Source organism: Eucalyptus grandis, chromosome 2, assembly GCF_016545825.1.
Source record: "Eucalyptus grandis isolate ANBG69807.140 chromosome 2, ASM1654582v1, whole genome shotgun sequence".
NCBI lineage: Eukaryota > Viridiplantae > Streptophyta > Magnoliopsida > Myrtales > Myrtaceae > Eucalyptus > Eucalyptus grandis.
In genome coordinates this window covers 39,391,640-39,406,304 of record NC_052613.1, presented here as the reverse complement: position 1 = coordinate 39,406,304, position 14,665 = coordinate 39,391,640, and the positions used below count along the sequence as shown (strand labels likewise).

General features: G+C 43.6%; 2 protein-coding genes across 3 annotated transcripts; both read right to left on the bottom strand.

Annotated features, from left to right (window-relative positions):
* Window positions 1-3: 3 nt before the first annotated feature.
* On the bottom strand, window positions 4-3,642 carry LOC104435330. Its single transcript, XM_010048101.3, has 3 exons — window positions 3,002-3,642; window positions 2,265-2,432; window positions 4-2,029 (listed from the first exon to the last, which is right to left on the bottom strand). Exons 1-3 carry the CDS (start codon window positions 3,548-3,550, stop codon window positions 257-259), a joined length of 2,490 nt encoding a protein of 829 aa, XP_010046403.2. The 5' UTR covers window positions 3,551-3,642; the 3' UTR covers window positions 4-256.
* A 5,522-nt stretch (window positions 3,643-9,164) lies between these two features.
* Window positions 9,165-14,314, bottom strand: LOC104432750. 2 transcript variants are annotated; one of them, XM_010045269.3, is made up of 7 exons: window positions 14,140-14,314; window positions 12,960-13,464; window positions 12,325-12,485; window positions 11,712-11,807; window positions 11,219-11,475; window positions 10,432-10,652; window positions 9,165-10,328 (listed from the first exon to the last, which is right to left on the bottom strand). In XM_010045269.3, exons 2-7 carry the CDS (start codon window positions 13,317-13,319, stop codon window positions 9,972-9,974), a joined length of 1,452 nt encoding a protein of 483 aa, XP_010043571.2. In that variant the 5' UTR covers window positions 13,320-13,464; window positions 14,140-14,314; the 3' UTR covers window positions 9,165-9,971. The 2 variants fall into 2 exon arrangements, with proteins under 2 accessions (XP_010043571.2, XP_010043572.2); XM_010045270.3 differs by having other exon boundaries at window positions 9,846-10,328; window positions 12,960-13,489.
* Window positions 14,315-14,665: the final 351 nt, after the last annotated feature.

Below are 14,665 nucleotides of genomic sequence, written 5' to 3'. Positions count from 1 at the left end.
TTTCTCCCCTTTTTATACATATACATTTGCATTTTTCCTTTGTGGGACATATGAATTTGAAGCGTTACAACTATTTGAAGTTAAATTCGTTCGATATAGAAAAAGGCAATCCGTTTTACGCTACAAACAGGAATTCCCCTTGCTTGTGAAACTTTTCTGACGGTCCATATATTCTTGCCTTGTACTCCACGATGGGAACAAAACTTTTTTAGATGAATGATTCAGCATTTATGCACAGATAATGTCCTCAAGTCTCTCAGCCGCGCAAGGCGTGAATCTTGCAAGAAAAGTCGTGCAAGTTCGCTATCTGGCTTGTCGGATTATGCCACTGCACGAGTTCTTTCATGGCCTTCTCGATCTCTCTCACTTCCCTTAGCAAGCTACTCATGCAGAATCCTAAAGCACCCAAACTGAGGACCATTTCGCTTTTGATCGCGTTCTCGGCTTCGACGCCATCACCGCCACTGCTGATTTTATGGAGCACCTCTCGAGAATGCTGAAGATAAGAGCCCACCATCTTCTCGACGTCACCTTCATCAAAACGAGGCCTTAGCAGGTTGGATTTTGTTGCTTTCCCCAACTCGAGATCACAAGAAACGCTGGTCTCTTGAAGCTGCTTCTCGAGAAGCGAGACTGATTTGATTGAGTTGATCTCCTCGAAGCATTTCAGCGAAGAGCTCGCGAGATCCCTGTAAAGTTCAAGGTCGCTGTGAAGCTTATCCAGGGCCTCTTCTGAAGAAGCAGCCGCGGCCTCGAGTGCTGACAATTCTTGTTCGAGGAACTTCCGCGCAAGGCCACAGAAATACAAGAGGTCCGCCATCTTCGACAAAGACCCCAAGAGCCTACTGTAGCAAGCACTGTGAAAGGGCACGAACCAGAAATTCGGCTCTACATCGGCTTCCTCGATGAACTTACCGAGCTCAAGCACACTCATCTTGACCCTCTTTTGTTTCTCTTCAAGATTAGACATCTTGGTGTTGTCGAGTCCACCCAGTGTCGTGACCGTGGCAATGCACTCACGTAATGCCATGAAACAATCGGTGAGCTGACGCTTAGCCAGAGAAGAAGCTCTCGTGGGCTGCATCAGAAGTTCCACCGCTACCAAACAAGAAAACCCAATGAAGGTCTCGACTATTCTTGCGATGGCGAATTCGCTCGGCGGGCCGAAGTTCTTCCTACCCAGTATCAACAGGGCTCCGATCACAGCCGAGATGCCGCCTGCTTGGCCGTACATCTTGCTCTTCCTAAGAAAGCTACAGAAGACGAACCAAGGGACGAGAGAAAGGACTCTCACGGGCAAGAACCTCTGAAAAAGAAAGCAACCTATGACTCCATAAACGGATCCCAGCACCGTGCCCTGCGCCTTGACGTTGGCCACCTTGAAAGTAGCCTCTCTGGCTGAGGAATAGCTGACGGCTAACGGAAGCCCGGCCCAATAACCGTCCTCCTTGCTGTACATAAGCCCAAACAGCACCGCTAGGCCCAGCGAGAGCGAGCACTTGAGCGCGGGGACGAGCCTTTTGGGGCTCATTTTGAAGCCCCACTCGTTCCGGACTCTTCCGAAACAGTGAGAAAGCCCGCCTTCTTTACCTGTTGACTGTTCGTCTTTTCTAAGAGGATCATCTTGGGGTGATGTCAATGGTGTGGTCTTGCCGTGGAGGAGTTTCATGCAGAAGAGGAAGAAGATGGAGGGCAAGTGCTCGGGCGAGGCCGGTACTTTGCGAATAGAGTCGAAGAAGCCAATTATGTTTTTGGAAACTGATTCAGGGACGGTTGAAGTAGAATCACCCGGGGAAAGCCAGCTCTTAGATTGCCTCATGATCAGAGCAATGTGTTCGTCTAAAGCGAGTTTACAATTTTTGAGCGGTCCATCATCACCGGGCAATGTGACTGGGAACGAAGTGATGCTCGTTAATGCCGTCTCCATCCCACGCAATTGTGTTTCTAAACTTTCCTGCAATCTGTCTCTTGGGCTCATGTGGTATGGTTTCGAGGACGTGAACGGAACTCTCTCCCAAAGCGCACTTTCCTGTGGTTCAAACGGAGTCGTTTAGCTTCCACTATTGGAGAAGGAGATTCAGCAGTGAGCTTCATATTTTAAGTTATCGCAGAATGATCGAGCAAGTGCTTGGTTTGCTATTTTTGGAGTCAGATTTTTGTTGGTATTCCAAGACAAATATCAAAATATTTAAATATGCGATAATGAAGCGGTTAGGGGACCGGACGGGTTGTGATTGATTACTGTATATTTTCAAAATCATCACCTGATGGCGTTTGATATTCCGAAGAAGTATGTTCCCAGCACGGGACAAGCATTTGGCTCGAGAGATAAGGGCGAGGGCGGATTCTTCGTCCTGGGCGAGGAACGCCTCGGCAAAGAGCTTCAACCTGTTCGAGGCATTCTCGGCGTAGGCCTTGCAGTTCTCTTTTATCTGCATGCAGAATTCTCCATCGTCAATTAATTTATGAGGGCATGCTTATGTTAAGCTTACTGAAAAGAAAGAAAGAAAGAAAGAAAAAAAGAAAGAGAGCTCCACGGTTCCAGAAAATCCACGTGGTAGAAAACCTACTGCAATGGGTAAAGTCCACCAACAGCCTCGGTTGAGTGAACTTCACGTGGTTGACGTAATCTACGTACAGAGCGTCATGTCTCTATGCAAACCCAAATCTATGTGAACTTCATGTGCAGAGTACGTAGGTTTCAGAACATTTCCCGCATAAAAATACTCTTTCTTTAACTGCGGTTGACCGGGGGGAACAACATGCACCGCAGAACCAGACTCAGGACAAATAAAATGGATGTCATCGGATTTACCAGTAGTCGTACGTCACGACAACCTAGTCAACATGATTAAACTACATTCTCAGATAAGGCAAGAATATCTCTCTTCATCGTCCCCCGGTCGTTTGCCAAGTAGTGCTAACTTGCAGGGATTATGGGCTAAAGTAAGATCATACCCCTACACAAGAAAGTATCTTGCGTGCATTGGTTTTGGCATACCTCATGACAGGCCGTCCTCGGGAAGGGGAGCGACAGGGCCAGCGGGCAAGCGAGGGCCCCGACGGCCGTGCTGGCAGCCACGTGGAGCGGGTGCATGACCGCCTCGATCCGCTCCTTCTCGATGTAACCGATCACGTACACCAGCACCACCTGCCCCAGCGCTATCCGCCTCGCCGTCCCGTGCGTGGCCCCCGGCAGCGCCACCACGAAAGACGCCAGCGCCACCGCGAGCGCCGTCGTCCCGGCCGACAGCCTCGCGGGGCCGATCAGCCAGAGGCTCAGTATCGCGGGCCCGATGCTCTGGGCGGTGGCGTACAGCGCCAGCCAGCACCCGCGCAGCGTGTCGCCCAGGGAGGCGTCGGTGACGACCAGGATGACCGTCACGTAGGAGAAGGCCGGGAGCGACACGGCGCGCCGCAGCGGGGCCGGCCCGTACAGGGTGGCGCACGCCACGACGGCGCAGGCGAGCGCGGTCCGGAGGGCGGACGCGAGGCACGCGCGCCACAGGGCTCCCGCTCGCTCCGGCCGACCCGAGATCCCCCGCGTCATGGTTAGAAACGAGCTGGTAACTGCGGTTCTTGCTTCCTTCCTCGTGCGTGCTCGTCCGAGGGAGCGACGGAGGTTATGACGAGGTTGGTTCGAGAACGTAGCGAGCGAAGGGAAGGGGCGTTTTGTAGGGAGAGGGGAGAAGGGACACGGGACGGGTCCGTGATGATGTGAGTGGATGTGGGGATGGGATGCATATGGGGCGTAGTGAGGTGTTGTGCATTACTGACGCAGCTCGACTTTATGCCTTGTCGAGCGTCGCTGATTAGTTCTAACTAATTCGCAATCGGTGGATAGAAAAAAAAGGGCAACCCGCAAGCACAAACGTCTTTGCGAGGGGGGTGTGGCTCAGCTTCGTGAGCCAATAATCTCCCTGGCTGGTTATCGTTATTATTAATTTTCTTTAGAAATGAAAATGTGACCGTCTTTAATGATCGTGAAAATAATAATTTATTATGCAACACTAAAAATTAAAGAGAAATGATTACATGACAATCTTTAATATACTATAAAATAATAATTTATTCTTCATCCAAAAAAATTAAATTATAAATAATTATAAATTATTGAGGAAAACTCATAATAAACTATTATTCTCACAAGTTTTCAATGTTTATTATGCTAGTAAAGTCCCTTTCTTTTTTAGTTTTCTAGTCCTAGGGAAACCAAGGTTTTAAAATTAGAAGCAAAAAGAAATTTTGATTAAACGGGCGGTCCTAGAAGAGGAATTAGCTTAGTGGGGACTTCCACGATGTTAAAGTTACCTACCAGCCCACTCTTTATGATTAATCTATTTACGGCATATGAAAAGCTTATGCGCTCAATTTATTATCATTGTATCCCTTGTTCTTTCCTGATCAAAGGTCGGGCGCCTTTGGAGTATCTGAGGAGTCTCCATGTAAGTAAGTGCGCATCTCTATCCGACGACCGTCAAGTAGTCGTCGTACGGTCGTCGGGTCGTCGGTCGTCACGTTTTTCTCCAATTTGGCTGTAGTAGAGGTTTGAAATGATTGGAAAGATGTTTTACTCCGTAGTTGAAGTTATTGTCAAAGTTTCAAAGGTTAAGATGCTTGTTCCAAACAAATCAATTACTAAAATTGTATCGCCGTACGGAAAATGATACTTGATTGGTAGAATCTTGATCTTCTTTAAGGGCACTCACCAGGAAAGATGCAATAATTAACGTTGCACAAAAAAAGGAAAGTGCATAGATATGAGCGGGAGAGAATCCCACACATATACTAGTTTTATGGCCATTTATGGAAATAAAATAAGAAGAGGAGGGTCCCGTTATGTTCAAAACGTGATGGACCGATTTTAACCACAAAATTTGTTAGAATATTAAATAATAAAGCATGCCTTTTTTTAAATACCAAGTTTTATTGGCTTTTCTTTTTTAATATCCGGCCACACAAAGCCACATCGTTTCTAATAACGATTTTCACAAGCACCTAGTGGACCTATGAACATAGGTCTCTTAATGTTAAGACAAGCATCCCACCATGCACCCAAATAAATCAATCTCCGCATCACTCAATAGTGTTTCTAAGCCAACTATCATGTGACTTGCTTGCTATTTCTTTTCTTTGATTCTCGACCTTTTCGCGCATTTTTATAGGTCTCTTAATGTTACTAGACAGACTCCGCCCTTAGACTAGCTAGATCCAGAAGTTTTGTTGCGAATAGTCGTCGAATGCCATCTAATCTGCCAAGTCTGGGCCGTTGGACACGATTTCATTTGATTTCAAACTCAAGGTGAAGCTTGAGGAGGGATGTTAGTTTAATTAAAGAATTTTTTAGGATAATTTCCTATGTTATAGATATATTGATGATTTTGTTGATTATTTGTATCTCTCAAGAGTACACGTATATTTTTCTCTTTAATTGTGCATATCTTGATTGAGATATAATGCTAAAATAATTATCTAATAAAACTTATAAGTAGACTGATGTATTTTTCATTAATATATACATCGAAACATACATAATTTTCTCAATTCTACTTTCCACTTTATTCTCAACATAGTACCAGAGCATGAGGAGGTCTTAAATTCAAATTTTTCCAAACTCCATTTACCTCATCAATCAAATATGTTCACACTTAGTACTAAGGAAAAAAAAAACCAAACTAAGCATTAAGGGGGAGTGTTAAAATGGTACATGATAAATCATATCTCCATCTAATAGCTTTAATTTTTAAAATCGTCGATAGTGATTTCACAAATCTATCAAATTATTTATCTAAAATGGGATGACTTGTTTATTTGGTTGCCAAGGAGATGGAGAGCTAAGTCACTACTTTGCCCTTAAATGAAAGGAATATTATTACACAAAGAGAGAACTGTCAATGAATTTGTCAATTGGAACAGCAGCCGTTTACATATCAACTTCAATGATTCTTTTTCTCCTTAAACAGGTATATGTGAATGCGAAAATACACAATTTATATATCATTCTGGGCAATATTATTTTTCTTTCGCTCGGATTGCGATCATGGGCTTCTCAATCTCAAACCTTTGCAATTCTAGTGATGATGCTCCCAACTCAAAATCGAACGTCATTGCTGCAGGAGCCCTATGGTAATCCCCATCGAGGGTACTTGCGGCTGGTTCCTATCCCCTTCCTTTTCGAAAGAAGTCAAACGAGTTCTATACCAAGGAAGTTATTTTTCCTTTAAGACCATGAGCATATCCCATCATGTTCAAATCAACTGAAGATTTTCTGCAAATTCGGGCCAATTATCTAATGTCCAAACTAAAGAAAAGTAAAAAAGATGGGAAACGACATATTGTCTTGTACTCCAATTTGTCGAGCTAAAAAGAGATTACGAAGATGGACTTTTGTAAAGCACAAGGAAAGGAACCTAGCTATAGATCATATCAAAGCCGCTCTCTGTGTAGAGTTTGATCTTTCATATGTTTTGGGAAACTGACATTTGCATTCGGCGCAAGATGGTTATTTTCCGCCGTTGCTCAAAAGCATGTCCGGAAAGGTGCGGTCGGGAGGTCTCGGTCAAATCCCCCTCGAAATTCCGGCGGGCCGTCGTGCTAGCATCTCCTCTCGATTCGAAAGCACGTTCCTTGTCTGCACAACGAGCGAGTTTCATTCGCTGCCCTTCCTTTACCTCGGAAGATTCAGACCAGGACCTGCTCCGCCTTTAAGGACACTCCACGACGGAAGATGCAGGCTTTTCCCCCCGAGTGCTTCGGCGGGTCTACGAATGAGCTGAGAGCACGAGCACTACTAAGCTGAAAGAACATGAGATGCGAATATGGGACGATGAGCCACTAAAACAAGTTTTAACAGGAGGTTCAGATCCTTTCATATGCCTCGCTTTTCCCATTGGAAATTAGTCATTGGATGTCTAAGAGATCTCGACTCTACATGCGTTATAGATCTAAATTAAAACAATGATAATGACGATCAAACTTTTTAATTAAATAATAATAATATCAAACTTTCCTTTCAACAATGAGATCAGTGTATATGAAAACAGTAAAAAATCTGCGAAAACTCGCATAGTGAAAATCGAAGTTTCTAGATCTTGCCTTGTGCCCATAGTCGTAAACTCGCAGTTTCACTAGCACATGTTGAGGTAGTTGTGGTCACGAATACTTTAACATGTTAATAAAGTTGTGGTCGAAAACGCACGACCCATGATTTTAATGCCAACTAGCACGTGAAGCCCTACCTGAAACTTGTACAACAAAATTCTGTTGCGGGACCTCGAGGTGACACTAGAAAAGTTTGATTCCCTAGCACCAGATCAAGCATACAAACTGTTTCCTCGTCATAATATGGCTCCAACTTTCATGACAACAAAGCTTTAGAGTCAAGGCTCAAGGTGGAGCTTACTCGTGAAGGACAAGACATGGACCCGTAGAATGAAGCAGCTGCATCATCCGAAATTTTTCCGGACAAGCGTCCTAGGTAGTCGATTAAACTAATGCTCGAGAGAAAGAGATTAAGTGGGATTTCCCTGATTTCCACTTACCCAATCTCGTCCCAAACTTTATGTTTCTCCTGGAATCTGCTCCTTGAGAAGGAGGAAGGGTCACATGGGACGCGGTCGATCGGCTCATTGAAGAAATTATAGTAATCCCTCGAGTTCGTTAAAGCAGTCGCACATGCGACTCATCCTCTTCTTAATTCGCTATTATCTCTTTCCAACGAATTTAGTACATTCGATCCACAAAAGTCGGTTAAAAGCTAGGGGCACGCATCAGAATCTGCATCCCACGCACATCGCTGCAATTGGGTCGGACAAGGACAAAATTTTGCGTTCCCAGGCACTCACAGACGCCCCCACTCCGTTCTTTCTTCGTTGATGTCATCAAAAGAAGCTCCAAAAGTTCAGTTTTGAATTCAATAGCCACTAGCTAGCCGCTCTTCTATGACCAGGAATGCTGGGTTGACGTCAGTTTAGGTCATAGCCTTCCAAGCCAGAATACCGTTGTTGCATTTTGACTTGTACGTGTGGCGACACTCGTTCAATAATTACGACCCTCTTGTTAAATGGTACAAATGATGTATTTCGCGAGAAGGCTTTTTCGACCTTTCCCCATCGAGACAGTACGGCAAGGGAGCTCTCTGAAGGGCTCTATATTGGGTGGTTCTTGTTCGGAACAGAAAAGCATGTTCAGTTCTCTTTTCCCTCCCTTCTGTCTTTATCCATGAGTGCCAAGGATTTGACCTAACATAGAGTGAACAAGAACGAGATGCGATAGCTCTTCTCGTTTCTGCCGGGGCAGGTGGAACACAAGTGGAGTGACTCAGCGCAATTTCACTTGATAAGCATCCCCCACCTTCTTATCAGTTTCTCAGCCCAAATGTTGAGTGCATTCAATATCGGAACTCAATTGTCGAATTAGTTTTCGATCGTTAGGTAGATCCACCCAAGCTTGTACCGGAACTGTACTTAGTCATGCTCATTTAGTTGCGGTAACCAGTGAAATCTGCAACATCTTTTACTGTTCTTAAGGGTCTCATAATGGCCTATAGATGGCTCGAGAACCTTATTCCTGAATATAACTAATGGCAGACATGATGAACCGTTCACAAACAAAATAACCTATTGGTTTCCAACACAGGACTAGATAAGAATTACTGCATGCATTTTACGGGAGCACTCGCAGCAAATAAGGATCTTTCCGCACAAAGCTGGTACGATACGTGTTAATTCAGAGTTTGTTATTCACGACTTGAGTTATGCTGACCCTTTTCTACAAGAAGATAGCCTGTTGCCGTAGGAAGCTTCAGAGTTGCACAAACTCGTACTTCAGACGTCCACAAACTCGTACTTCAGACGTCCTATCCGTTCGAGATGCGAGAGGTCACCCGAGATTACTCGAAAGAGCATAATAAATTAAAAAGTGACTCATACCAGAAAAAGGTGACGTTGAGATAAGTGGCATGAAAGTTGGCAATGGCCTATCGGTGGCAATTGAGGGGCCTTCGGTGACGCAACAGCTTACCCGTGAATTTGCACCACCAGGTCTATCTCAAAAGGACGTTTTGTTGGAAGTGCGAACGTGCAAATCTTATATCAGCCTCATTCTCGTTTTATACTTCCCTTCGCTTACGCGCGCTTAAAATTTTACAGCCACTTCCAAGAATATAAAGTCAAAAATGTCACCCAATGAGCATAAGAAGAGTCAATGCTTCCCAGATACTGGAAACGAACTATCCTGGGGTTCGCTGCTCTATAATTACAATAAAGACCGTACATACTGGCAGCCCAAGAAAGGAAAAATTCATGTTACATCAGGTAAATCTCAAGAGGCCAAATTGGTCGAAGAGAGATTATGCCACCAACCACATGACATGACAAGGAGAGGCTTTTGCGACCTTGCAGTATCATGCCCACTTTTGCACGTGTAACTCCACTTTTTCAGTTTAGGCAGCAACATATGTCTCTGTGAACACCACCTAAGCATCCTTATATAACAAGTGCATGCTACTGCTCTTATTGACAGACGACTAGTCCACAACTTAATTTTCCACTTTCCCTCCCTCCTCGTTTCCTTCCTTCTTAGTGTTCTTCACTCTCTTATGCACATTCTCTTTCTGCTTCTTTCTTTCGTCTCACCGACAAACTCTACAACCCAATTACTGCTCTGGCTCTTGTGTTTTTTATCTTGACACTGCAATACCATCATGGCCACATTAAAAACTCTCAAAATCCGAAGCAACAATGATCGAGAACAAACCGTTCTGACTCTGGCAATCTGCCAGAAGAAACCACGCAGGAAATCTACACAGACTAGGACCAAAACAAATCTCTACTGACATAAACTCTTGGCTTACAGACTCATCTCCACTAGAGGAGGCATGAATGCTAAAACAAATTTGCCTAAAGGACCTTCCCTTAGTTTCGAAAAAGTGTCCCCATAACAGAGACAACCGGCTGCATATCTCATGAGAACTATAAGGGATGGTTCTCTGGGTCAGATAGCAGAGTAACTAGGGCTAGGAACATGAGCATGACAAGCATCGCTGTTTTCACTGCCATGTCCCAGTTAGTGCTGCCGTCTCTAAGCCTCTCATAATTATGGACATTACATTGCTCCTCTCTGTCCTCAACAACAGAAAAATCAGCCCCAGAATTTGGGCTCTCGGTCTCAGAAGGCTGAAGCACATCGCAATTGTTCATGATTCTACACTTCTTGCAACTGCAATTTCCACCTAGATACAAAGGGAGTGTGGGAAGACTCTCGGCAAGAACCTTCTGATAAATCCCTCCATAAATCCTCAGCTTCTCTCGGGTAGCAGGTCTCAGAACCTGACAGAGAAAGAGACTTACTTGAGCAATTTTGGAAAATATCTAAGAATAGCACAGCAGGAAAACTTGGTGCTAAAGAAACCCTCAGATATGTCAACATTACCTGTAGTAGAGTCTGGGCAATAACTCGCAAAACAGGGGAAAGTCGTATAACAAACACACAACCAAGCCGGCCTGGGTAATGATCTTGCAGAAGGGTTAAACAAGATCTCATTATTTGCATGGGAATTCTATATGGAGATAAACCGTGACAGTCAACGACAACTGTAATTCGGGTACTTTCAGAATTAACCAAGTGAAGCACTCCATATTCCACCTGAGATACTGCATGGCAACCATTTCCACCCATAAATATATCATCCAAAAAGCAAAAGTACAGTAAAGGTAAATTTGAAGTAATAATGACTGGTTTATTAAACTCAAAGTTCAGCTAATTTGAGGAAACATAAGCGCACATATCATAACTCAGCAAATTAAGATATTCTAAAGAGCAAAAAGACTGGCAATATAGTGATTGACTTGCATATCCTCAGTCATAATCACGACATTTGGACAAATACTTGTGATCAGAGCAACTCTTGCATGAAATTTCAGGTTTTACAAAAGAATGTTTCGTATCTAAACTAGATCAAAGTACGAATTACTTGAACGAGTGATTTGACGAATCTTGTTATAGTTATACTTTTCAACGTCAAGAATCCTCATCTGATAAAAATACAAAAGCAGGTCACAAAGACAATGTAGTCAAAAAAGTATGACTGACCCTTATACTTGATTTAATACACGCAACTTCAAATGAAAAAGAAAAAAAAAGACAATTATTAATCTCATTACCGAAAGGGCTAGAAGGTAAAAAATGAACAAGCATTTAAGAGAGCAGCTAAACATACTGATAGCTTGAGAGAAGCGAGGTCTCTCGTGTGATGGCAAGGTGACGAAAGCTAAGCCAAGCCGCACAATGAGACATGGTCTATGTCTCAAATCAAATCCATGCCAAAAGAGTAAATTCGACCAAGCCCGAAGTTCTTCCTCAGTGAGGAGTCCGTAAGTTTCCCTCCAACGAACAGTCCTCTTAATTGAGGACACCAAGGATGAGAAGTCACCATTTGCGGCAACATGAAATCTATGGAGCTCATCCTCATCCATTCTACAAAAGCATTACCTTAAGTTACCATGCTTCAATCAAACCAATGATACTTTAAGCGACCCGAAATTGAGAAAGAAAGTATGAGTAATTGGAGAATTAATCAGTGACAATATAAAGAAATAACCATGAATTCCTTGCTCGACAAAAGTTGTCATCAAGTATTCATATTATAATCTGAGACTTCCAGAAAGTTTAATTAAAGTACTCTGCTGCGGTGCTGAACATAGTGAACTTACCTATCTGGCAAGGTAATCCCTTGATCTTCCAGTTCTTTATGCAAACGGACTAACCAATTTTCTGATGCTAGAATCTGAGGAGCTTCATCGCAGATCCTGTAAACGAGAAAATATTCTAGTGAATGCATCAACAGCGGAGACATCACATCTGACTTAGAGGAAGGGAGGATTCAGGTGAACTTAAAAAAAAACCATGAAAGTTTTTTCACCAACCTTGTAAATGCACAATTGCAACAAATTCAGAGAAAGAAGAACATAAATAGAAAGCAAAAGAAAAGTAATTTGATATTGGTGACCACAATCTTATTCTCGCTGCTAATGGAGATCAACTAGAGGATTGAATCATTGCTTAAAGCAAGGTAGGGGTATAAGTCAAGACTCGAGTCTCAACAAATTCTTTATCTCAGGTATTCAGAGAGTAAATTTGATTTTCGAGATAACCTTATGAACAGGCACTAAATTCAATACAAAGTTCAACACAAATAACATCCATTCATAGATTGGCACATAAGAATGAGCATGTTAATCAATATGCCTATACAAATAATTTTCCTTAACTTTCAAGCAATATCTAGAAAGACATTTGAAGTCAATCTCAAGTTTGGTCCCTTACGTGCACTTGGTATCTGAAGTATGCTGCAAAGTAGCCGGATCTGAACGTACATTAGAATATGCTTGGGAATCACTAACGGCATCCAAACTTTCAGTCGTAGGCTCATCTTGATCAGAGAATGCTGTAGCTACGGATAGAACTAATAGAGGCCTGGACAATGTCTGACAACATGAAATCACTTAATTGACATTTAATGAGATGAAGTGAAAGCATGAGATGAAAACAAATTGCACCCATTAAATTAAGCTAAATCTTTAAGTCTGCGATGTTATTGTTAACAAGCTGAGACTATGCCTTCAGTGCCCATAAAGGAACTTTAGAAACTGCCCTATGGAGTTGATAAGACTGGACTGGCCAACCATACATACATAGACAATCTCCAAGCAAATTTAGGCATCTGGAGATAATATTGCACCTTCTAAAATATGTCAATTATATTCAAATGACAACAGAACGAACTAAAAAAAAAAAAAAAAAAACACAGCCACTTCTATGATTGCATTAGACTCCAAAAGAATGCATGAGCTTTTTGCAAATAAATTTCTCTACAGTCTCAGGAATATGCCTTAGGTATTTTTCTTTTGAAATTTTCCATCTTAAAAAAGAAATCAAGATCAATAATGGACCGTACAAACCTGCATGCCTTTTATCAAACCCCTGAAGGGAGCCCATCTCTGTAGCCACTTTAATGGTGGGTAACAGAGAAGTTGTAAAGCCTGAAGACTGCGCCAAGCAAATGGACACTTGGCCCTGGAAAACCTCCTCACAGTTTCTAGAGCTGCAACTTTGAGCAAAAAGAATGCTACATCACCAAATACACCGCTACTAATTCTGCCATGTCCCAGGGAAGCTATGTGCCTGTAACTGAATTTATTCTTAGAGAATGTTTTTGGCCTTGATGCAACCAGAGACTTCTGAGAAACCTTTTTACCAGGAACGAAACTAGCGGTTTCAGGGTTTTTGTTCAAGTTCGAATTATGCCGCGAGTCTTCCATCGAGATGCCTTGACCAGATACCTGGCTCCAGTTAACGGGTAAGACCGAGAGTAATTCCTACATACATCACTAATCGAGCTGCCCAGTCATGTTCAACTGCATCACAGCTTCCGGCGGAACTGTCTACTCTTGTCAACACATCAACCTGCCCAAGTCAATAAGCGACACAACTACACTGGATCATCATTCATAATATCCTCAGGGCAAAGAAAATAATCCCAAAGCTCAACTGAAAATGACACTCGATACACAGAAGACTCGGGAATAGATTCCCGCGATAACATTCGAGGGACCACATTCACAAGTTAGACGCTATGACACAACAACCCGCATGCCTCCATTGCGAGATTCTAAAACTCTGCCAACTAAAATCAGAGATTCTTCATTGGCATTTTTAGCAAGTGCAGGTAATTTCCAAACGCGTTATGGTAACTTCATCGATGTGTCGGCAAATCATGGATGCGTTGAATCGCCGGCCTCCGTCGGGATCAGTCCACATGGTTCGCATCAACAATTTCCGACACCAGATAGCTCAGACCAGACCATTCAGGATAAGAAAAAAGAACAAACACGATCGTTCTCGTTCTGCAGTATCCTCTTCCGCGCGATAAACTTGCCTATTAAGCTGAAGGACCGAAGAGATGAGGTCTCGTAGTGAGGGACCACCTCCGTCGCGAAAGTCGGACCGGATTTGGAATGCGGAACTTATCCAGGTTCAACCAGCTAGCTAGGTACGGCTACCAGATCGGACCGACGATTCGGGATCGGAGTAAGAATTCGAACCGAATCCGCGAAAAATCGAGCGAGAAGAAGCTTTTACCCGGGAGAGAATCTCCGTCAAAGCGAAGCGGCCGCCTTTTGCAGGAAGCTTTTCTCGGGACGCCCTTTCGCTTCCGGCGTTCGATCGGCGCCGGTGCGGCGGCGCGGTTTCTCGCTGGGGGAGCTCGCCACCGTCAACGTCAATGGCCGAAGAAAGGCGGGGGGAGGAAGACAGAAAGCAGGAGGAGTAGGTGGAGGAAGTGGGGCCCACCTGGGAGGGTTCTCTTCGAGGAGCGCCGTTGACAGCTCACCTCAGTCCCGTTTCCACCGCATGCCACACGTGTTCGGTCGATCTCGTTTTTGGGGTTCTATTGAACGGAGGGGATTCTGGAATTAGATGCGCAATCGCGATTTAGCTCCCTTAAAAAGTTTTATGATACGGAAAGCTAAGGCTCGGCACACGTCACTTTCTTGTCCTGTTGTCCGCCTATCATGATTCATTGTTTGTAATTTCCTTTTGCGACTTGACTCTCAAAATATGTTACTTTTGACGTGTATGATCATATGGCGTTTTTACTTTTTTCCAC

Coding starts and splice junctions, on each gene's coding strand:
- LOC104435330 (XM_010048101.3), bottom strand. CDS start 3,550: ATGACGCGGGGGATCTCGGGTCGGCCGGAGCGAGCGGGAGCCCTGTGG. Junction 2,433..3,001: donor CGAGGACGGCCTGTCATGAG/GTATGCCAAAAC, acceptor TTCTGCATGCAG/ATAAAAGAGAACTGCAAGGC. Junction 2,030..2,264: donor GGAATATCAAACGCCATCAG/GTGATGATTTTG, acceptor TTTGAACCACAG/GAAAGTGCGCTTTGGGAGAG.
- LOC104432750 (XM_010045269.3), bottom strand. CDS start 13,319: ATGGAAGACTCGCGGCATAATTCGAACTTGAACAAAAACCCTGAAACC. Junction 11,808..12,324: donor ACTTCAGATACCAAGTGCAC/GTAAGGGACCAA, acceptor TCTCGTTTACAG/GATCTGCGATGAAGCTCCTC. Junction 11,476..11,711: donor GGGATTACCTTGCCAGATAG/GTAAGTTCACTA, acceptor ATGCTTTTGTAG/AATGGATGAGGATGAGCTCC.